This window comes from Brachionichthys hirsutus, chromosome 17 (assembly GCF_040956055.1).
Source record: "Brachionichthys hirsutus isolate HB-005 chromosome 17, CSIRO-AGI_Bhir_v1, whole genome shotgun sequence".
Lineage (NCBI taxonomy): Eukaryota > Metazoa > Chordata > Actinopteri > Lophiiformes > Brachionichthyidae > Brachionichthys > Brachionichthys hirsutus.
Window position 1 is genome coordinate 3,687,919 of NC_090913.1, and position 23,306 is coordinate 3,711,224.

General features: G+C 42.7%; 2 protein-coding genes across 2 annotated transcripts; both read left to right on the top strand.

The window, feature by feature from the left end:
• Positions 1-4,433: 4,433 nt before the first annotated feature.
• On the top strand, positions 4,434-17,945 carry man2b1 (mannosidase, alpha, class 2B, member 1). The gene is made up of 23 exons (XM_068750977.1): positions 4,434-4,544; positions 4,787-4,889; positions 5,847-6,020; positions 6,115-6,308; positions 6,696-6,828; positions 6,915-7,060; positions 8,234-8,433; positions 8,541-8,661; positions 8,952-9,030; positions 9,270-9,379; positions 9,675-9,782; positions 10,226-10,342; positions 10,628-10,810; positions 11,451-11,548; positions 11,651-11,771; positions 12,464-12,582; positions 13,069-13,170; positions 13,287-13,374; positions 13,556-13,636; positions 13,724-13,948; positions 15,530-15,679; positions 16,067-16,169; positions 16,976-17,945. The coding sequence occupies exons 1-23, from the start codon at positions 4,434-4,436 to the stop codon at positions 17,077-17,079; spliced, it is 2,970 nt and encodes a 989-aa protein (XP_068607078.1). The 3' UTR covers positions 17,080-17,945.
• A 1,584-nt stretch (positions 17,946-19,529) lies between these two features.
• Positions 19,530-22,731, top strand: taf5l (TAF5-like RNA polymerase II, p300/CBP-associated factor (PCAF)-associated factor). Its single transcript, XM_068751392.1, has 4 exons — positions 19,530-19,668; positions 20,219-20,323; positions 20,432-21,192; positions 21,903-22,731. Exons 1-4 carry the CDS (start codon positions 19,530-19,532, stop codon positions 22,698-22,700), a joined length of 1,803 nt encoding a protein of 600 aa, XP_068607493.1. The 3' UTR covers positions 22,701-22,731.
• Positions 22,732-23,306: the final 575 nt, after the last annotated feature.

Here is a 23,306-nt window from a genome sequence, read left to right on the forward strand (position 1 = left end):
AAAATGCTACTGTGAAAATTTGGTTTGATTTTTTAGCTTTTATCCACATTTCTAAAATTGTATGACAATCTTTTATTTGGGGAGCAAATTGAAGTACAAGCAAGCAAGCTACGTTTAATAGTTTGTTTTTTTAATATATATAAAGCAGCTGCATGCCCTGCAAGCAGTGTTCATAAACACTCAGGGTGTTCTATCTTTGTCTTGTGCTGCCTCTAACTCTTGGCGCTGTGATGCATCCTACGACTATGAACGATTGGGAGCGGTCTTGGGTATCAAGGATCGAAGCCAAGGTACAGAAAGAGAGAGTACTGGTCGTGAACGTTTATTTAACACCACTTTGTGTGCCATTCATACAGATCTCCATTGATTTTTAAATAATACATATATAGAAATTAGTTTCTCAGAGCTTCACATAAAAGTGCTTCACAGTCATTGTTTTAATCAATATCCTTCATAAATGATGTACTAATGACAAAAAACATGTTTTATATGGTATAGTAAAAATAGAACTGTACAAATACAAAAAATACTCATGTCCCTTATGTAGTAGAATGAAGTGAGCAATTTGCTGAGAATCTAATTAGGACAGCAAGTGATAAATCGTTGCTTCCACCATGCAGTGAAGCAGGCAATACAAATATAGTCTAAAGCCATCAATTTGTCAATGACAAGGCGCAGCACAAACACTGCTAAATGTGTCTGAACATTTGTGGTGCACAAAATGGACACATCATCCAAAAGGTTAGCAGCATGGACAACAATGCAATGGTCAAGTGATTAGATACGTCTTCTGTACATTCAATTATATGAGGCGTTCTTGTTTAGGCAACGGTAGAGGCAGGCGAGGTTTGCCAGATCCTGTTGCTCCCGTCTGTTTTCTCTCTTCTGCACTTGGCTGATACGTTCCTTCCAGTCGTCTCTTCTTCCTAATAATGCACAGCATCAGCAGCAGAGCCAAGCAGCCCAAGGACAGCATAGTGGACACGAACGCCGCAGACGGCATCGCCGTAGTCGCCATAGTGACAGAGGCTGGGGGAGGGAATTGAACAAAAGTTAAAAGGTATTCTTTAACATCTTTCTTATACAAGACCAAATGCCTTTGCTTCGTTTTCTTTTTTCATTTGTAATATTTGTTCTTCATAAAATTGAGTTTCATTTGAAGGCACTTTTCAAGACAGTCAAGTTTACCATACAGAGACAATTACAGCTACAATAATAGCTAAATAAAATTTACAAGCAAAGCAAATGTGGGTCGTAAAACATGTGGGTTGATCATATCAAAGGGTTTAAGCCCGAGCTTTGTCAAGCAAATGTAGCAAATGGACCGCACTTAGATGGCGCTTTTCCACCTTCGTGGTGGCCACAGCGCTTTACAATTTGGCCTCAAATCCACCTCATCACACTACACTGATCAACCCTCTCTACAAACTGAGCCGGCCCCAAACATAATAACAATGTATATTAAACAACAAATATGCGAATCGAATCAAAATGCCACACCTTCAGATGTAATTTCCAGTCAGAAGGAAATACGGATCCCATAAATTCATCGCATTCAGCTCATCGGTGCACCTGCTCATAAACCAGGGATCGGCAGGGGGGGGGGGCGTGATACGTGAAAAAGACTTACCTGGCAGCAGGAAACAAAATTGTGCAGTAAGCTGATGCTGGTGGCATGGCAGGAGAAACGGATGGTCAAGACGGTGACAACCTGTCACCAAAATGAAATGCAGACTGTTTAGGTGTTTTTTTAGTTGATCTACTCATCTGAATACACTGAACCTACAAGGCAGAGAGCAGCCGGTGCCACACCTGTATGCGCACATGAAAGTCTTCTGTGTAAACCTGTGTGAGACACAACTACAAAGCTTTAATGCTGCGCACTTCCCTGCAGACTCTTGATGATTCTCTGAAGAGTCTGCGTCGGCTTCTCTCCCTCCCTGACTCCCATCAGGGTTTGAACAATGCCACGTTTCCTCTGATGAGAAGCCACGCTAAAGGAATGATGAGCTTGAACAAACATTTTCTCTGTTAGATCAGAACGAAAGCAGACCGAGAACCAGAATGACTGATCGCCGTGAAGTCGTTCGCGTCTCAACCACCGAACTTTCTCCTGACATGTCAGCCACCCTTCAATGCTAAGGGCAGCGTCACTGCAATGTGTTAGAAATACACACAGTATTCATGTTCCAATAACCTCTGGCGTGTGGCCTGGCCTTTTATTTGTCTGTATATGATCCTAACTAAAGGAAATAATATAACAAAATAACAAAAACTTTGGCGATCCCTACTTTAGTGTAATTTAGAATAGAATACCGCCATAAAGTGGTGTTTCACACCAGTTATTGTAGTTGGTCGTTACAGAAACCTAATTAAAAAGGTATTTAACTTACTTCATTCATCCCAAACTAAAAACAATCAACAGGTATCTCATTTGTTCATAGTTTACCTACCACTTGTCAGGAGATCATTAATCGGTAGCTTCCTAATCGATCACTGGAAGGACCCGCTCTACCAAACTGAGCCACAAATCCGCTTTGGCGTTAAAGACATCAAAACTCCTGGTAGAAAGCCGATAAAAGAAACAAATGTAACACGGATCAATATTATTGGTACCGAATTCAGACCGGGACAAAAAAAAAAAACTATCTCAGACGCTGGATCAGGTCCGTGGAACAACAGACACCGCCACTAAGTTTTATGTTGCCGCAGGCGGATGTGCGTCTCTCCACGGCTGAAATGCGGCGCATCCGGCTCTACCTGTCGAACCGGCGCCTCCCACGAGCCCAGGTGGGACCGCTGATACTTCCGCCTCCCACGGGCCTGCGATGCAGCAGGTGGAAACGCAGCTCGAGTGTTTGTTTTTGGGGAGTTACCTGTCTTAGGGCGTGTCCAGGTGAGATGTCCGACGTCCGTCGATGGAGTTACTCGAAGTTCAAAACAAGCGCTACAGAAGAGACAACAAAACACCTTAATCAGCGGTCAGGTGTGTTAGCGGGACGCACACCTGTGTGATCGAGGCGTCTTCCTTGATCACACAACCTGCAATCCATATGCAAATGAGCGTGGTCATGTGTCCCATTTCTACCAATTAGAAACAGACAGCTCTCTATCTCTCTCTCTCCCTCTCTTTCTCCCTCTCTCTCTCTATTTTTCCCATATAAAATAACTAAAAACAATTTAATCTGTTCTGGTAATCTAAAAACACTCACTAATAAAAAAAAAAAAAAAAAATTGCTACACAAATAATATAATAAATGATATACAGTATTAAAATGTAGTTTTATTATGAGTTTTACCTTCACAACCTTCAGTACACAGACACTTTATGGGTTTTAAAACTTGACAGAGGGGCCGGGCCAGGAACAGATGGATGGAGTTTTTGTGTGAACTAATATAAATTACATGTAAAAGCCATTACATGAAAGGATTTTCTCTAAACTACTCTTTCCCGGAATCATGAACATTTTATAGCTGGTAACCTGCTGCTCTGTTTGCACTGCGTGATTATATTAGTTTGCTGCTGCTAATACACATCTGTGTATCCACTCCTGATGCTGCTGTCTTGTAATGTGTTCTGTACTTGTATGTTTTTTTTGTATCTTAGTCATTACTGTTACATGTTGCACGAATTCACAGAGAAATATTCCTAGTCTGTGAACCCTCATTGACAATAGCAATAGATTCAAGATTCTTTATTGCCATTATGCTAACATAACATAATCATGTGAAGGCCCACGGCTTAAGGTACACATAAACAAAAAACATGATCTCTCTTAAAACAACGATAAACTGATTCTGATTCTGATTTGGCCTTTTACAGGTAGCAAAGCATGAATATGCAAGGCTCATTGTACAAATTACAGGGGAAAGGCCAAATTAATGATGTTTAATTATAATAATATGTAATTTGGACAAGTTGGGCGGGCTGTATTAAGTAGTATATGGCCCGCAGGCCTTAGTTTTCCCATGTCTGGTCTAGACAATAAAGGTTTTCTATTCTATTCTATTCTAAGTTGGGTTCTGTCTAAGTCTTACGCTGCAGGTCTTTCCCTGCTAATCCTGTAAAGTGCCTTGAGATGACTTTCTGTTGTGATCTCCTGCTATATAAATAAAATAAAATTGAATTGAATTGAATTAATCAATGTCTGTCATATTTAACACCTCCTAATATATTCATATCTATTTTCTATAAATGAACACATACCCAAACTTGAGTGGTCACCCTTTGGTGATATGGTTTGGGGATATGAAGTCGCACCTTGCCATGAACTTGTGATTTTACAACCACTGCGAGATCTTCATCCTTTCCTTGAAGCGCTGCCTGAGAGTCTCAAATGAGGGAATAACTACCACATTCAACGAGGAAGTCCTGCCACGTGACACTCGTGGAACGTAAACGGATGTCATATGATTTGGACCTGCTGCCCAACATGGCGAACAGGTCGGAGCCGCTGGCTGGCTTTCTGGTGTTACTCCTCGGTGCCGTTTTAAGTTTTCCTCTCGGTCCGGACCCGGAACGGATCAGAACCTGCGGATACGAGGTGAGCTCCGCTTCCGGGACGCGGTTAATCTGAATAGTTTAGCGTCACTAGTTAGATAAAGGCTGAAAGACTTACTGCTCTCACTTTCAGTGTCCCTTCTCTTTACTTTTTGTGATTAAATTCGCCGGTGTGAAGTTATTTATTTTCTTTGTGGTGATGTGTGTAATAACTTATTTATTTCTGTGTGTGTGTGTGTGTGTTTATTCATTTATTTATATATATCTAAATAAATGTCTTTGCAGTCATGTCATGCCACCAAGTCCAACATGCTGAATGTCCACCTGGTCCCTCACACACACGATGATGTCGGCTGGCTCAAGACTGTTGACCAATATTTCTATGGAGGTCAGTCTCACACACACACACACACACACACACTATTGGAGGCTATATAATTAATTCCTGGACCGAGCTTGTGACTCAAATTGCTCGTATGTCAAATCAGTTTTTCCCATATTGGAAGACTTTGTGCTCTTGATAGCATCCTTCTGTTTGAGGATTGAACATATCGTCGATGTGAACCACTGATTTAGACTGTCTCAGTACAAAAACAAACAGATCGATAGACTCCATTCACAACTGGAGTCAAAGTACAGTCCAATCGCTGTTCCAGTTGAGTCAGCATTACAGTCACATGTTTAAGCCCTGATGCATATTTCTGGAGATTAGAAGTTTCATGTAAATTTGATGATAAGAAAGGATCTCGACATCATTTCTTGGAGCTGACCGCCGAATCATCGAGCCCCATGATGAGCTCTTATGGATACTTTTTTATTTTACCTGCATCACCGTCACGTGGGTCACATGACTAATCCTGAGTGTGATGAAACGGTCTGGGCAGAAATGCTGACTGTGCGACATGTCCTTCAGATGCAGGTGGACTCCTGAGACCTGACCAGAATAATAATAATAATGATCAATAAGTCTGGCTGGACTCTTCCTTACGTTCATAGCGTGCTCGCTATGAACCTACTTTTGCTTCCTGTTTTAGAGCGTTTCTGTTTGAGACAGAAATGACGGCCGCTGTCCTCCGCATGCTCTGGGGCCCCTATGCGTATATGCACGATGTGTGTGGTTGTTTCAAGGGGCCCTTTAACTAGGGGGTTAATGGAATTTCGTTGTGTATTTGCAGTGTAAAAAGTGTGAAAACATAATGACAATAAAAGTTAATCTTACTTAACCTCAGTGGAATTGTGTGTTCATCCATTGGCTAATCTAGGTTTCCCTCTAACACTGCCATACAGCAGCTCCCAGTCATTTTTCACCCTCAAAAACCTTTCGTGTTTGTGCCTCTGTACATAGATCGTAACGATATCCAGCATGCAGGGGTGCAGTACATCCTCGACTCGGTGGTGGATCAGCTGTTGAAGAATCCAGACAGGAGGTTCATCTATGTGGAGACGGCATTCTTCTACCGCTGGTGGAAGCGGCAGACGCCAGACATGCAGCAGACGGTCAAGCAGCTGGTTAATGAAGGTGCACGAACAACGCTATACGTGAACAGTGGGAGCGTTTAGTCTCACAACCTGAGCCACGTTTTCTCCCTGCATTCCGCTCCCATCCATTGCAGGTCGCCTCGAGTTTGTGAATGGCGGTTGGTGCATGAGTGATGAGGCCACCACCCACTACAGTGCCGTCATAGACCAGATGACAATGGGTCTGAGATTCCTCAATGAGACCTTTGGGTCTTGCGGTCGCCCCCGTGTTGCGTGGCACATCGACCCCTTCGGTCATGCCCGCGAGCACGCCTCCATGTTTGCACAGGTAGTTCATATTCAGGTTTTTTTTTTTAAGTTAGTAGTGCTGGATGTGCAGCTCAAACAAGTAAAAGACAGGATGTATCTTATTAGTAAATATTGTAGGTGCTGGTAGGCAAATTTATTTCCCTTCATAAAGCTTGCTATTCCTCCTTGTTTGCATACTACGGTAAGCTAAGCACCTTCTACCTGTAGAGCAGGCCACAGAATAATATTCATCTAGCCATTTAACCACCAGCAAAGAAGCATATTTCACAAGCAGCTAAGCTAAAAAGGTATTTATGAAATGCTGCATTTGTAATACCGAAGTCTTCTTGGCCTTCAGTCAAGCGGCCCTCAAGTTATACACCCTTCTCTGAACTGAGGATCAACTGTTCTTGCGGTTTTTTCCCAGATGGGCTATGATGGCTTCTTCTTTGGACGTTTAGACTACCAGGACCGGGCTCGCAGGATGAGGGATAAGGAGCAGGAGCTTCTGTGGAGGGCCTCTGACAGCCTAATACCCCCTGTTGCTGACCTCTGGACTGGTAACAAAGCTCCACCTGTCTTTTAATGGTGCGTGATTATACCAGCTTGCAATTGACCCTTTGACCTTTGCCATTACACCCAACAGGGATCCTACCCAATGGGTACAACCCTCCTGAAGGCTTCTGCTGGGACCAGTCCTGCAATGACCCACCAATCAGAGATGACCCCGACCTTGAGGATTATAATGTAAATGACGTGGTGAAGCGCTTCCTCACCATCGCTAACAATCAGGTTAGACACACAAATGAAAATGAACTCGCTTCAACGCCCGTGTCTCACAGGATGCTGTGTAAACCATGTGATGGATAAAAACAATCCTGGTGTACACAAGTACATGAAAAATCTTTAAGAAGAAAAAAAACGAATCCTCCTGGGATTGGGAATGCACCTCTCATTTGTGTGTGATGCAACCTTCTCTTTATATTATAATTGTCTCTTCCTCTAAATGTAGGACTAGAACATTTTTTTTAATTAAAAAAATATTTATCACGCTTCATTTTTACCATTGAATAAAAACAATGAATTGGTATTATAAAGAACTGTGTGCCCCCCCCGCACAACAGGTGAGCATAGATATGAAATGTACATGATGATGATGATGAATATATTTATTAGATAGAATGTTAGAGTACAAGTACAGTCAAACAGTAGCATGTATTACAGTACAAGTACAGTCAAACATCCTGTCTAAGAGGAGCATTTCAAAAAAGCCCTTGCGGTCTTGTTTCCGTTGAAAGTCCTTCGTACATAAATCATCCACGATTAACAATACAATTTTCACAATACAAATAAAAATAAAACCAATATTAAATTACTCAATTGATGCAAAATAACATTAGAAAAATAAAAATAATTTTAAACCACAGATGCAAACTAACAATAAATTTAAAATAAATTACACCACAGATGCAAAATGACAATGAATGACAATAAAGTACATAAATTACAATAAATTACATAAATTACAATAAATGACAATAAATCGCATAAATGACAATAAATTACATAAATTACAATAAATTACAAAGACACTTAATATGTGCAACGTAATATCTCTAATGTTTTGATTGTTGACATAACGCAATAGGATTATAGAATCCCAAAAAACTCAAAATTAAATAAATAATAACATAATTTTAAAATAAATAACATTGCGATAAATGACAGACAAATATATACCGGTAATATGGCCATTAAATTGTAAAATAAGGCAATATTATTATGAAATATCTTAAGCAATCAGAAGAAGAGATGACAGATTTCAGCGGTGTGTGTTTGTTTGCTTCCATCTTTTTTTATGCTTTTATCCCTTTTTCTTTTACCTGCTTTTGCACTGTGTTGCATGTTGCATATTATCTGCCTAGTTGTACTGATTTATTTCTCTCTCTATCTTTTTACTCTCAGGCTGTGGTATATAAGACCAATCACATCATTATGACCATGGGCTCAGACTTCCAGTATGAGAATGCCAATCTGTGGTACAAGAACCTCGACAAGCTTATCCGCTATGTCAACGAACGGCAGGCAAATGGCAGCAATGTTAATGTTCTGTATTCCACCCCCTCGTGTTACCTGCAGGAGCTTCACAGAACAAACCTCACCTGGTAGGAGAGACTTTCTTCAAGTGCCAGTCTCAGAATTATACCTTTGATGAGAGAATAAAGAGAGAGAGAGAGTTGTGTATTTATCCACTATCCTCTTTTCAATTTAGGAATTTGAAGACGGATGATTTCTTCCCTTACGCAGATAATGCTCATAGTTTCTGGACCGGCTATTTCACCAGCCGACCCGCATTGAAACGATATGAGAGGATCAGCAACAGCAACCTCCAGGTTATTTTATTTAACTCAACAAGTCTGGACACAGATACATTCATATTAACTCTGAAAGGTTGACAGAGGATGATATAGCACATCTGAGAAGTTGCTTTTAATAGTTTTTGTTAATATGCAGAATTTTTCTTTCATTCAGTTAATCTAAACTTTTAGTCTTAAACACTATTACACTCATTAACATGCTACAACTCAGCATGCTAACATATTAACATTGACATATGAATAGGCTACCATATTATTATGCTAATGTGTGTATATGTATGTATGTTTTTGGTTTTTTTTTATAGACATGTAACCAGCTGGAGGTGTTTAGTGGTCCTGATTCCAGGAAAGGACCCTTTGGGGAGGGTGACAGCCAGACCTTGAGTGAGATTTGGTTTTTATTACTTCTTAATCACTGATGACATCCGTCTGAAGGGAGAAACCATCGACTTTCTGTCATCATTATACCTCCAAAAGATTTGTGAAACTAGCTCCACCAATTAAGTAAATGAAATCCAAATTCCAATTTCTAATCTAACGCAAATAAAATAAAAACAATGTTAGTAATAGTGTCCGGCACCAAATAAAGGACTCACTAACAGCTGTTGATTTGCTCTTTTCAGAGAAAGCCATGGCTGTGGCTCAACACCATGACGCAGTGTCTGGCACAGAGAAGCAACACGTAGCAAATGACTATGCCAGGAGACTGGCTAATGGCTGGCAACATTGTCAGGTAATGTTGAGCACACGGACCCACCTTGCTCAGAATGAGAGTTGTAAACTTGTAATAATAATAATAATGCATTGGTATTATAGAGCGCTTTTCAAGGCACCCAAAGATGCTTTACATTCTGCATTATTCATTCACTCCATACTTGGTGGTGGTGAAGCTAGTATTGTCGCCACAGCTGCCCATAAACTTTTTCCAAGCAGATAGATTGTTGTTTGACTGAATGCACGTGTATTATCGTGCCTTATATTGTCTTAAATATGATTAAGAACGTAACATCCCTTTCACAATCTCTCAGGTTTTGGTTAGTAATAGTCTAGCTGCTTTGAGCGGTTCCTCCGCACAGCGAATCTTCTGTGACAACCTCAACATCAGTGTATGCCCTCTTACAGAGTCCAGTAAAAAGGTAACACACACACACACACACACACACACAGGGTCATGTTAGACATGAATGGGTGATCTCTCTACCTTTTATCTACAGTAGCCTCAGATACAAACAGAATCTCTTATTGCAGGAAACCTTTGCTTGATTTTAATGCTAGATGATTTCCTGGCCATTTGTGACACCAGTAATTTCTTTATTGTCTTTCAGTTGCAGCATAAAATCCAACTGTACAACTTTTTCATTACAAAATTACCTCAGGCAGTGATGCAAAAAGAAAATAGTTGAGTTTTTTGATGATAATTTTTCTTTTGGTACATAGGTACAGCGCAATTAGTAATTTCAGAAAACTTAATCTCACATCAAAGTAAACTGTCTCTTTTTATGCCTTGAATGAATGTTAAATTGTTATATAAATCAGTCTTTATTTATTAAATGGTTTAAATCTTGCTTCTTTCCCTCAGTTCTCCGTCAACGTGTACAACCCTCTCGCTCGCCCTGTCACATGGCCAGTTCGGCTGCCGGTGAACGGAACGGCATACGTCGTCTCGGATGCCAGCGGTAGATCCGTGGAGTGCCAGGTCAACCCTGAGATTATCCACAGCAAGCTTTGAACCTGTCATATTAAAGACAAAATTAATGAGGCTCCAGTCAGCATGAACTAATTAATTTGTTTTAAATACAGTTTTGAAATGTTATTAAAAGGATCTGGCTGCACACATTTAAAATGATCATTTTTGCGGTACTACTTACAGCTACAGTTTTTTTCTTTCTGAATGAAAACCTTTTTTGGTATACAGTAGTACTTTTAAAAACTGGAAGGAGACACACCTGAAGACAACAGCTCCTCCGTGTCTCTGTTTCAGGTGGTTCCAGTGTCTGCAGCCACCCAGGATGTGAGGAGGAGCCGAGGCTTCGCTGTCAATGAGCTGGTGTTCCAGGTGAAGGCTCCTCCTCTGGGCTTCACCACTTACTCTGTATCGCTGCTTCAGGATGGGCCTCCACCTGCCTCCAAACAGCACCGCGCACCCGCAGCCATCCAGAATAAGGTCTGTAACACGCTCTATGCTGCACCATGGTGCAGCATAAATACGCTTTACAGTCCGGAAAACCAAAATAGCTCAATTGGTTCAAATTACAGTGGAAAAGGTTTTTTAAAAAGTTTGATTTTTTAATTGTGATGTAGAATTACAATATATTAGAGACACGTTTCAAACAAATGACTGCCACAGAATGGAGTTATCATTAAAAATCACTGCTTGATGCATTTACTTTCCAGCATCTGTATCTTTGGGGCTAATGGTGATCTTAAATTTGAAAAAAATGTGGCACCGTCGTTTCCTGATATTTTCTGTTTGGTAACGATGCGCCGGCTTGCCTCCTCCCCTTTCTGTGTTACTCTGATGTTACTCTGTGTACATTACTCTGTGTTACTCCGTAACAATATGTACGTACTCACTCACAACTCCGCAGCCAGTGCATTCCGCTCATCGTAACAGAGATTCCTTGTTGCCAAACACATACTTTTATATTTCGGTCAGTCCAACGTAACTCCGAATGGGAGTTAAACAAATACGTTGTTAAGCGAAGAACACCTGTAATTATATATATATATATATATATATATATATGAATAAATGGTAACATTTTTCTGGCATCTTGAGTATTTGTGTGTTCTACTTGCTCCAGTTCCTGAGGGTGACCTTTGACCCAGAGACCGGCCTCTTAAGCAGCCTCAGCAACCTCGAGACCAAGCAGAGCATTAAACTGACGCAGAACTTCTACTGGTTAGTGTAACAGAAATACACACCAAACCAGCAGCAGATAACACGTCAGCCTTTCTTCCTGGCAGTTTTTTTATTTATGTATTTCTGCATCGCATATTCCAGGTACAATGCTAGTGATGGGAACAACTCAGGGAGTAGCCAACCCTCGGGTGCTTACATCTTCAGGCCCAACTCTTCCATCCCTTTCATCATCAGCAAGATAGCCAAGACGGAGAGCATCCAGGTAGGAAGCGTTCAGCTTTGTATACCGTATATCTTTTAGGATGCTTTCACACCAAAACATTTGTGGTTTTCAGTCATCCCGGTCGACCTCTTCGCGTTTCACACCAGAACCACGTGGGCCACAATTACTGGTGTAAACTGGACCAGGGTCTGGAACACAAAGCTGAAACATGTACTATAAATAGTGTTGCTCTAAATACCAAAACTGAAGTAAAAGATCTGGGCATCATTGTTCAGTCTAATTTTTAATTTCATTCACATTGTGTTAGTATCACATCACATCAAATTTGATTCATTGTTGGTTTCAAAATAAAAAACCAGAATTCCGTCTGTTCAAAACCATTGTGCGACCAATGTTAGAAAGTTCTACCGAGGTATGGTCTCCGTATTTGCTATCGGGTATCGACGTTTTTGAGAATGTCGAAAGACGCTTCACAAAACGTATTCCTGGAATGGAGATTTTGAGTTACAATCAGAGGTTGCAAAGTTTAAGACTTAAAAGTTTGGAGGGATTTTGGATAATTATGAATTTGGTTTATGTTTATAAAATTCTTCACAAGAAGACCAGATACCCAATTACAGAACTGGGTATCTGAACACAGCACCAGACCGACAATCTGTTTTAGATTTGTAAAAATGACTTCATCTTTTCTTTACCCCACCCTCCCCCCCCATTCCTCCCCTCCCCTGCAGACTCCCACTGTGCAGGAGGTGAGGCAGCAATTTGCTCCCTGGGTGTCTCAGGTGGTTCGTCTGTACTCTGACAGCAGAGTTCTGGAACTTGAGTGGACAGTTGGACCTCTACCCATTGAGTAAGAGTGTGTGTGTGTGTGTGTGTGTGTGTGAGCGTATGTGCACATCCATGCAAATATAAGTTGTGGTAGATGGTATGAATGTTTTAGAGGCTGCATTTGGTTAGCGCTGTCTCCTCACAGCAAGAAGGTACCGGGATCAAATCCTGTCTACGTGGAGTTTGTGTGTTCTACGCGTGTCCGCGTGGATTTTCTTTGGTTTCCTCCCACCTCCAAAATCATGAAATTTAGGTGAATTGATTACTCCAAATTGTTGGTAGTGTATGAGTGTGTGCTTTACTGTGGCCCCACAATGTGTGTACCCTGCTTCTCACTCCTGGCAAGCTGGGGTATTATCCACGTTTGTCGCATCTTCAAGAAAAAGGATGGATCGTATTTTTTGCTTACATTGTTTTAATGTTTTATTTCATTCTCATATTTAGAGTCACTTACAGAATTTTGCCCAAAAGGCTTCACACACTCTCATGCACTCTCCGCATCCATCAGGGATGACCTGGGGAAGGAGGTGATCACTCGTCTGGACACCAGCATCCAAACCGCTCAGTATTTCTACACCGATTCCAACGGAAGAGAGGTTCTCCAGAGAAAGTAAGCTGTAAAGATTTCATTTGGAAATACAGAATAATAAATGCAATATATTAAGCGGTATTTTTCTGGAATATCTAGAAACTGAGTTGTTTTGCGTATGTCTGTTTTTCTTAAAGGACAGATTTCCGGCCCACTTGGAATCTTAAGCAGTCGGAACCAATTGCTGGAAATTACTATCCTATCAACTCCCGTGCTTTTATAAAGGTGTGTGTGTGTGAGTGTGAGTGAAAGAGAAAGAGACTTAATTTTTATGAAACAAGTTTTTTGGTAAAGAAAGCTTAAACAGATTTCTATTGGTTGTCCAAAGTATACTGTATATATATATGTTTTTCTTCTTCTAAAAGCTTTTGTGTTTATGTCTTTCGTTGTGTGCGTGTCTTTACAGGATGATGTGAACCAACTCACTGTGGTGACAGATCGCTCTCAAGGGGGAGGCAGCGTCGCTAACGGTTCTCTGGAGATTATGGTGAGGCAGACGACTCTCCCACTCTGTCCTTAAGTCCTAATACTGAAAATGTATAGAACATTAACATAATTCTCCATTCATACCCAGCTCCATCGCCGGCTGCTGTATGATGATGCCCGTGGTGTTGGCGAGCCTCTCAATGAGAACTCCGGCATTTTCCCAGAGGGTCTGGTTATCCGCGGTCGCCTCCTGCTTTCTCTCAGCCATCCCTCCAGTGCGGCTGACGTACACCGCCCCCTGGCACAGGAGGTGGTGCTGCAGCCACTGCTGACATTTACTGATGGAGATCTGCCACCAAAAACTCAACTGGAGGTGAGTGAGGAGAAACATTGTAGCAACGAGGAAAGCACTGAGAGAGCACAGTCCTTCGCTAAGCAGCTCATTCCCCTCATTTAAACCATCGTGGTGATCTGGATCACCAACAAAACGTTCTAAATTTTTATTGGTATCTTTATACAGCAACCATGAAAAGTACAAGTGAATCAGAGTTGATTTGATATTTTTTGAATTGATTTTTATTTTGGAAATGGGGTTTTCAATGTTAAAATTTTATATGTTTTCCTAATGTCATTCTGGATCAGATCCAGAAGATATTTAGCATGATAGTACATATCAGACCCCTTTTTGCAGAAGGTTAATTGAGCAACAACTCAAATGTTTTAATTCGAGCTAATTTGCTCAGCTTTCAGTCTGATATAAATTTGCTGGAAATAGCTAAACGGCACTAAAGATCACAAATTCAGAAGGATGGTAAAGGTATAACTTATCCAGTTACAGCAAAACAAAGAAGAGCTTCCTACTTAAATTTTTCTATCTCTCCAATTTCCCTTTGATTTGCATGATCTCAGCGCACCATCTTGAAGGATGTTTAAATGTATTAAATTAATTTATAGAGGAGAAAGGAGGCTTTGCAAAGAAGCTTCAAGTGCGGCTGCACTGATGTGTTTTTATTTATACCATTTTACCACTTGATGGAGACGACTGACAACATTTTACTAATCTGGAAGCTGTAGTACTGGTATGTGATTGTACGAGCAGAACGCAGAGAAAGCAGGCCTTCGCCAAGCAGCTCATTCCCCTCCTAACTGGATTTACACTGTCCACATTGTGATCTGGATCATCATCAAAAGATTACTATATTGTTCTTGGTATCTTTATACACCAACCATGGAAAGTAAAAGTGAATCGGAGTTGATGTCTATTTTTAAATAATATTTGAATCCATAAATGAAGTTTTCAATGTTAAAGTTTAATATTTTTTTACAAGATGTGATTTTTTTTTTAAAAAGCCTCCATTATAAGTAAATGGGAAAATGTGATCATCTGTTCCTGGTAACATTCCTAAAATTTCCTGAAGATTTCGTCAACATTTTTGAATGATCTTGCTAACAGTCAGTCAGACAGACAGACAAACCAATGCCGGCAATTACGGAACCACCACTTTGGTGGAGGTAAAAACAATAATTAGCTATTCAGATCACAAAGCAGGCTCGTCTGGTGGCATCAAGGAAAACAGGAGCTGCTGCATCCTGCAAATAATGTCCAAATGTCTTTAAAAATATTAAATATTAAAATCATTATTAATATTTACATTTAATGCCTCTGCGTCTGTGCAGAAACATTTACACAATCTCTCAGGCCTGTCTAGTTTGACTATATGTATTCAATTCCTGTGCTGTACGCATTTTCGAACATTGTCCTCTCCGCTTTTCATTAAAGCTCGATGAGCGGACACAGTGTCTGTGTCTAATGAAGTAGAAATAAGCAGGAATTTATGTAAACATCCTCCAAACAGGTCGATCCCGGAAGGAACTGGCAAAATGTGAAAGGTCTTCCTTCAGCTGTTTGTTCTTTATTTCTGGACCCACATCTTGTCTGTCTGTCTGTCTGTAGTTCTCTGGGCTGCAGGCTCAACTCCCCCCTGCTGTCCACCTGCTTACATTGACACAGTGGGACGAAGATTCCGTGCTGCTGAGACTGGAGCACCAGTTCCAGAGCTGGGAAAGTCGGCTGAACTCAAAGCCAGTCACCGTCAGCCTTCAGGTTGGAGATGCAATCACACATCGGACCAGTGATTGTTAACATTCCTGGCAATGTTCATGTTTTCTTAAACTAATTTATTGGTTTAAGCTGAAAAAGCATTATTAGTTTTCTTGTTTTTAACTGTCAATTTCAACTGTCGAGAGCATTAGCGTTAAATACAGGGGGTCGTCAACTTACAAGCGATATTTTCCGCATCATGGCGCAGCATAATATACTTACGGTAATTTAACATGGGGCGACTTATGACCGAGTCAGTAAATGACAAAAAACACTCGCCGTGTAACTCGACGACCCCCTGCAGTATAAAGAGGTGGAGAACATATTCATCTAAAATAATGCGATCATTTCTTAAAACTGCAAATTCCATCATTGTTTTTGCTCCTGTAGAAGCTGTTCTCCACTCTGGACATCCTGGGTGTTTCTGAACTAAACCTGTCAGCCAATCAGTGGAAGGACGAGATGACACGTTTTAACTGGATGCCGCGGACAGGTACGGGACACGACAACTGTTCACAAAATTACATCATCTGAACATGATGAAAGTAAATGCGGACTGAAGACTATGTTCAGTTTCCTGTGGCTTTGTGCTCACATGACCATCATTGTTTTTGTCCATGAAGGACCATAATAGTTTAAAGTTCATATTCATTCATTCATACTTTTTCCTGCTTTCCCGCTTTGCGATTCCCGAGTGTTGCTGGAGCCTATCCCAGCTTGCTACTGGCGAGAGGCGGGGTACACTCCGAATACGTCGCCATCGCCACACACACACACACACACACACACACACACACACACACTACGGATCAATTCACCTAAATGTTTAGGAGGTGGGAGGAAACCAGAGAAAATCCACTTGGATACATACAAACGCCGTACAAACGCCCACCATAATTGGACTTTATTAATCCTTGGGAAGGCTACCTCGGTGAAATTACGGTTCCAGCAGCATCATTGAGAGCAGAGAGCAGGACGAAGTAGCAAATATAAAATCTACAGCAAAATAAGAATAAATTAAAATACAAATAAGCATACACATGGAATCTTAGCAAAAGGTGTTAAATGTGGTTACTGGTTATTAGCTACAGCTTCTCCTGTCTTCCCGTTGATGTTGCTGATCTGTGGACTTGTCACTGCCATGATATCTTATTGCTACTAATATATTTATTCTTGTTTATTTACTTCATGTGGAGATGGGTTACCATTCTTGGATTATTAAAGTTGTCTAAATCTGAATTTAAGGAGGAGGAAGTATTCCTTATTTTACCTTCCCTCCTGTCTCACACCTATTTTCAGATGAGAGCCCCCCCCTGAAAGACTTTCAGCGCTTCTCTGTGTGGGAGGTGACCCTGAAGCCGATGGAGATCCGAACATTTCTGCTCAGAGTTAGCCACAGATAGCCAATCACATGCCTGATTTTTTACTTCTCATTTATCAATCAAATTTTAAATCAAACATTTTTACTCAATATATGTCCTCTGAGAAGCCAAGAACTCTGCCCAACACACCAAAGCAAACCGGTCCTGTGTATAGCAGAAGTGTGCGAAGATCAGCCCTGTTCGGTCGTCATGGACTCGTCTCTCATGCTGATGGAAAGTTTTCAGATGATGCTTCCAAAATGTTTCTGAAGCATCAGTGCAAACCAGCGTTGGTCTTCCACTGTGTGTGTGGAGTAATCCATGTCTGCAGAAGCCCAGCCATCCCAAATTTACTTAGAAAATACTATACACCATTTTTATCTAACAGTTTTTATCTAAGAGGCTCTGGCCAAGATTTAACTTTGGAAAGAGTGTAAATACTGTCATATCAAATACATTTTAGAAGTTGAGGCTTCCATAGATTTGGCTTGTTATATACGCCAGTGTATTTTTTTTTCTACAACATTGTTTATCAAATAATTTGTGGGCTAAGAAACTTCACCTGACGTTCCATTCATTCATTGAGTGAGCAAACGAAAACCGAAGATTCATTTTTCAGATGAATGAGTCTCTGAGGATGTTTTTGGGGACCCACTTATTTCTTTGAATTGCTAGTAACCGGGTAGGTGTCTTCATCTACATACAATCTGATAGAGCACAACTGATCCTGTTCTCTCGTGCTTTTGGGAGCAGTGCAACTCTACAAAAACCAGTTTCTCCCGCTGGGATCAGGAAAGTATTCTGATTCTGATGAATCGTGAACATTCCAGACCTAACTTGACTTGTATTTTCAGAATTACATGTATTTCTAACATGTGTAAATAATTGTTTAAAGAAGAAATAAAAAATTCTAATCAAACAGCTGACGATACAATTATTATTCTAGATTATTGAAGCTGGTATTCATATCATATACATGAGATTTTGAATATTGTAGCCCACTTTGTATCTGTAGATTTTTTCATTTCATTTTCTAACCGCTTATTCCGCTATCGGGTCGCGGGCCAAGCTGGAGCCAATCCCAGCAGCCAATGGGCGAGAGGCAGGGGACACCCTGGACAAGCCGCCAGTCCATCGCAGGGCAACACAGAGACAGACAACCAGCCACACACACACTCACACCTACGGGCAATTCAGTGTCACCAATCAGCCTAGGCAGCATGTCTTTGGAGGTGGGAGGAAGCCGGAGAACCCGGAGAGAACCCACGCAGACACGGGGAGAACATGCAAACTCCTCACAGGATGGCCACAAGCCGGAGACGAACCTGCGACCATCCCGCTGTGAGGGAACAGTGCTTACCACTGCGCCGCCGAGCCGCCCCGTATCTGTAGGTGCCAACCAGTATTGATTACATGCAGCACTGTATTACGATTCACTATAGTGAAATAGTGAGTTAGCACTAATAACTTTTAACATGATAGGGGAATATATGTATATATATATATATAATTTGATTTAATGAGGATTATGGCTCATCTAAGGTACACATAACACCCATAACACCTCTGACCTCTCCAGTGTAACTTTCCCTAAGTAAGATTAAAAAAAAAAGGGTCTCTGGAAAATATTTATACTGTTCATGTTCTTAACACTGATTCGTTTGACACAAAGATTATAAAAGGATTCCCCAAATAAGACAAATCTCAGTTTGTAGTGAATCATGTTTAAAGCGTTTCTGTTATTCTGTCATTCTCTTTTGTTAAAGCCTGAAGATCGCCCCATCTTGTAATTTGTTTAGTTAATATTCAATATATTTATATAATTGTCGTCTCGCCCATCCGGTCGGTTTGGTGGCAGCTCCTACAGCACTTGCAGCACGGATCCACTTGGTGGCAGCATTACATGCAACGCCACACATGACGGCAGCCTTTACGCACCAACGAAGAAGAAGACTTGGGACTTGTCTCTCTGACGTTAGCGATTAGCTTAGAAAGCAAGCGAAAGCAGACCCGGCGCGACCCCGATGGTGGCTGTTCGGTGGGCAGGGAAACACGGACGCGATGGCGCAGCGTTAATGGAGCTTTAACCGGAAGCTAAGAGCCAACTGAGGACGGCGGACAGCGCGACATGCAGTGAGTAACCGATCTGGGATCGGTGGTCCATCCCGCTAAAACCCCGGAGTCGATTTAGCCGCTAACTCGTCATGGACGTCCTCCTATGAAACGAAAACAGACCGGGCTTCAGTGTTTACACGTTAGAGTCGCGCCCGACGCGCATTAGTTTCCCTTCAAACGCGCTGTTTCCACCATTTTAGCGCGCGTCCGCTGTAAAGATGCCCTCCAATGGGCGTCGGTGTTTTCTGGAGATGACGTCAGAGCCCTACTAATCGATGCATGCTATTCCAACTATCAGGGTATAATGAAGGAGGTTTTTTTTTTCCTGACATGTGATCCGCTGTCTCTAAGGTGTCTGATTTGTGGGCTTCCAGGTCATGAAGCGGGTTCGCACTGAGCAGATCCAGCACGCTGTGGCTCAGTACCTGAAGCGAAGGCAGTATGTGGAGACCGAGGGAGCCCTGAAGGGAGCCAAGCTCTGCCAGTCAGCCGAAGAGATGGCTGCGAGCCTCACGGGTGAGCCGACGGGAAGCCGGGCTGCAAAAAGCCCAAAGATTAGCCGTCACAGCGAAGTCCAGGCGAAGGGCTGGACGTACTGTTCTGTGAAGAAACGGGTGCAGCCAGTCATTTCTCTCATTGGTTACGTTCTTCTGGCAAGAACACAAAGACGGGAATCGTTTTTAATACTTTCACATAAATTAGTTACATTTACAACCTTTGTGCCGAATCCGCCATGTTGGATTCAGTCCAAATCAACAAGAAATCTCGCCTGACTAATAATAATAATGCGTTGAACTTGTATGCGTTATTAATTCCTATGAGAAAACTCAAAGACGCTTTACATTATTCATTCACTGCATGCTTGGTGGTGGTGAAGCTACTACTGTAGCCACATCTGCCCCGGGGCAGATACAGCTGCCACTTTGACCAGCCAATTCCAAAATGGCTTTTAACTTCACACAACTGGCTATATTTTGACATTTTGCTCCCGAGCACTGTGAATATTTTGCTCACCAATGCGTAGTGGTGAAAGTTTTCCTGTCGTTGTTTCTGCTTTGTTGAGTAGTGCAGACCGAGTCGGGCTGTGGGAACGTCGTCACTGCCGCGCCCTGCCAGTCGGACCCTCAGCAGTATGAGATCCAGTACTCCAGGCTGCGCTCCTTTCTTTCAGGTATCAGTGTTTCATCTAAACGCACGACGCGCGCCATTCACATTAGCGACGGTGACCTTTTTAAAATGCATCCTCCGAATAAACAACGTTTTACTTCCTCTCGATCAGAAACTCAAATATCCTGGGCAAAGGAGGTGAGCGGCGTCCTCTACCCGCTCTTTATCTACCTCCACCTGGATATTGTGCGCTGCGGCACGAAGGGCGCAGCAGATGCTTTTTATAGTCGTTTCCACGGTGCCTTTCTTCAGGACAGCGCGCAACGTGCCACCATAGAGCAGCTCCGCCATGTTTTCACAGCCCAGGATATTGCAAAGAACCCGAAGCTTAGCGCTTTCCTGGACCACAAATACGTAGTTCACTTGGCGGAGCCGGCCTACAGCTACCTGTTGCGTTACCTGCAGAGCGAGGACAACAGCGCCCTCTGCAGGGTTCTCAGCACACACCTGCAGGTGGAGGTCACTGCGTCAAGGTGTACAGACTACCAGTTCTACGGAGGCGCCGCCGGATCAGCATCGGTCCCTAACTCCGCCTCCTCCTGGGTGGATATTGGGGGGGTGGATGCGGCTGAGGGTGTGGAGGTCCCTGCGGGTATCCCACAGAGCGAGGCAGCCCTGGAGGTTCTGCAGGACTGCATCAAGAAGGTCCGCGAGGGCCCGCCGACGCTCACCACCGTGTGCTTTTACGCCTTTCACCACACGGAGCAGCTGCTGAACACCGCCGAGGTCTCTGCCGACAGCCGGCTGCTGGCTGCTGGCTTCGACAGCTCCACGGTGAAGCTGTGGAGCCTCCGGGCCAGAAAGCTGAAGGCCAAAGCGCACCGGGCGGACGTGTCGTTCATCCACCTGGCTTGCGATGTGCTGGAGGAGGACGTGAGTTCAAAGTTCAAAGGGAGGTTATCAATGCACAGTAACTCACCCAGAAATGATCTTGGGTTCAATTGCTAAATGATACGTGAGAAGTTAGTTTGGGTTAGGGATCATTTTGATTACTGCCCAAATGGCTCATACTTACACTTAATTGTTTCATGCCAGACCAAATCATTCCCAAATGTGATTGAACAATGTGTTTTTTTATTTTTAGATTGAGTGAAAAATGATTGATGACATTTATTGATTAGGTTCATAAACATTCTGCAAGAAACATTCACGAAAATATGCGGCCAATTATTTGAAGGTTTTCTCCGAGGATCATTGAAAAATACATAAATTCACATTACAAATAAATAATTGCATTTAGGCCCAACTTCTTATTTTTCTGTAACTGTTTTTTTTTTTTTCATTTAGATTTCTAAAAAAATCAGATCTTAGAAATCAGAATCATAAATTCAGTGATATCAAATCTCATTTAAGAGGCTGAATATATTTCCCTTCTGCTTGATGCAGTGATTTCCAGTATTTCATTATGAGCTCGGATAGAAGTGATTTTGAGTCTGAAATTTGCACAAGTAAACAAAAATCAGCCATTAAACATGTTGAAATAAATATTTATTCTGTAGTCGTAATGCGTGAAATGGCGACTGAACCGATTCATAACTGACAACCACTTACTGGTAAACGGGCTTCATTTCTTTTTGCGCCAGGTGGGGGAGGAGCTTGTCTCCGGCAGTGAGATAAAAACCCTGCGAGGTCACAGCGGCCCGGTGTTTCGTACCGCCTTCCTGACGGACAGCTCCGGCCTGCTGTCCTGCTCTGAGGACACGACCATCCGCTACTGGGACCTCGGCAGCTTCACCAACACCGTGCTCTACCGGGGCCACGCCTACCCGGTGTGGGACGTGGACATCAGCTCCTGCAGCCTTTACTTCGCCAGTGCCTCTCAGGACCGCACGGCCCGCCTCTGGACCTTCTCCCGTACCTACCCCTTGCGGGTTTATGCCGGGCACCTTGCTGACGTCGACTGTGTCAAATTCCACCCGAACTCCAACTACCTGGCCACCGGCTCCACGGACAAGACTGTCCGTCTGTGGAGCACCCAGCAGGGGGCGTCTGTCCGCCTCTTCACTGGCCATCGTGGCCCGGTGCTCTCGCTCGCGTTCTCGCCGAACGGGAAGTTTCTGGCCTCTGCCGGCGAAGACCAGAGGGTGAAGCTGTGGGACCTGGCATCGGGGACGCTGTTCAAAGACCTACGAGGACACACGGATGGCATCACCAGCTTGTCCTTCAGCCCGGACAGCAGCCTGGTGGCGTCATCGTCCATGGACAACTCCGTCCGCGTGTGGGACATCAAGAACTCCCACAGCGGGACACCTGCCGATGGCTCCTCCGGCGAGCTGGTGGGGCTGTACACCGGGAACACCAGGAGTGTGCTGAACGTGCAGTTCATGGCCTGCAACCTGCTGCTCGTGACAGGAAGTGCACAAGAGAAAGCTGAACAGTAGTCCCAGCTGCCCGGTCTTCGTTTCGGAGGCTGTCCCCAGACTGTTTAAAGAAGCTCTCAGCAGTTGAGACAATTACTGGTCGGGTCCTTAACCAACCAAACCCCCCCCCCCCCGGTCCAGAACGTATAACTTTTCTTTGTCCTCTTTAGCTGTGACGATAGAAAGGAAATGTCTTCAGAAACTATGTTAGATACTTATTTATTGATTTAAATGAACGTGGACCCTTTTGTAATTGCCAAAGTGTCTTTAACTCTGCTGGAGGAGAACCCATTCGGACTGCTGGATACACAAGAATCGAAGCAACAAGGTGATGAAAATGGTGACCAGGAAGTCCTGAGAGAGAATTGTCTTTGCTGCAGAAGTGCAGTTTACGGAACGCACGGCAGTAAACGGTTCACTGCGATCCCTTCTTCAGCAAAACGTCATTAGGATGGAACCATTTAGAAGAACTTGCTCCTTTGTTGTGTATTTGATTGAGTTTTGTGTTTGCCTGAAGTATGCAGTAATTCTCTACTGTATGGGTTAACGTACGCTGGTGACTGGAGTTAATCTCTGAAAGGAAATGTAGCATTGCTTTCAGACTCGTCTAATATGCAGCAGTCTTCT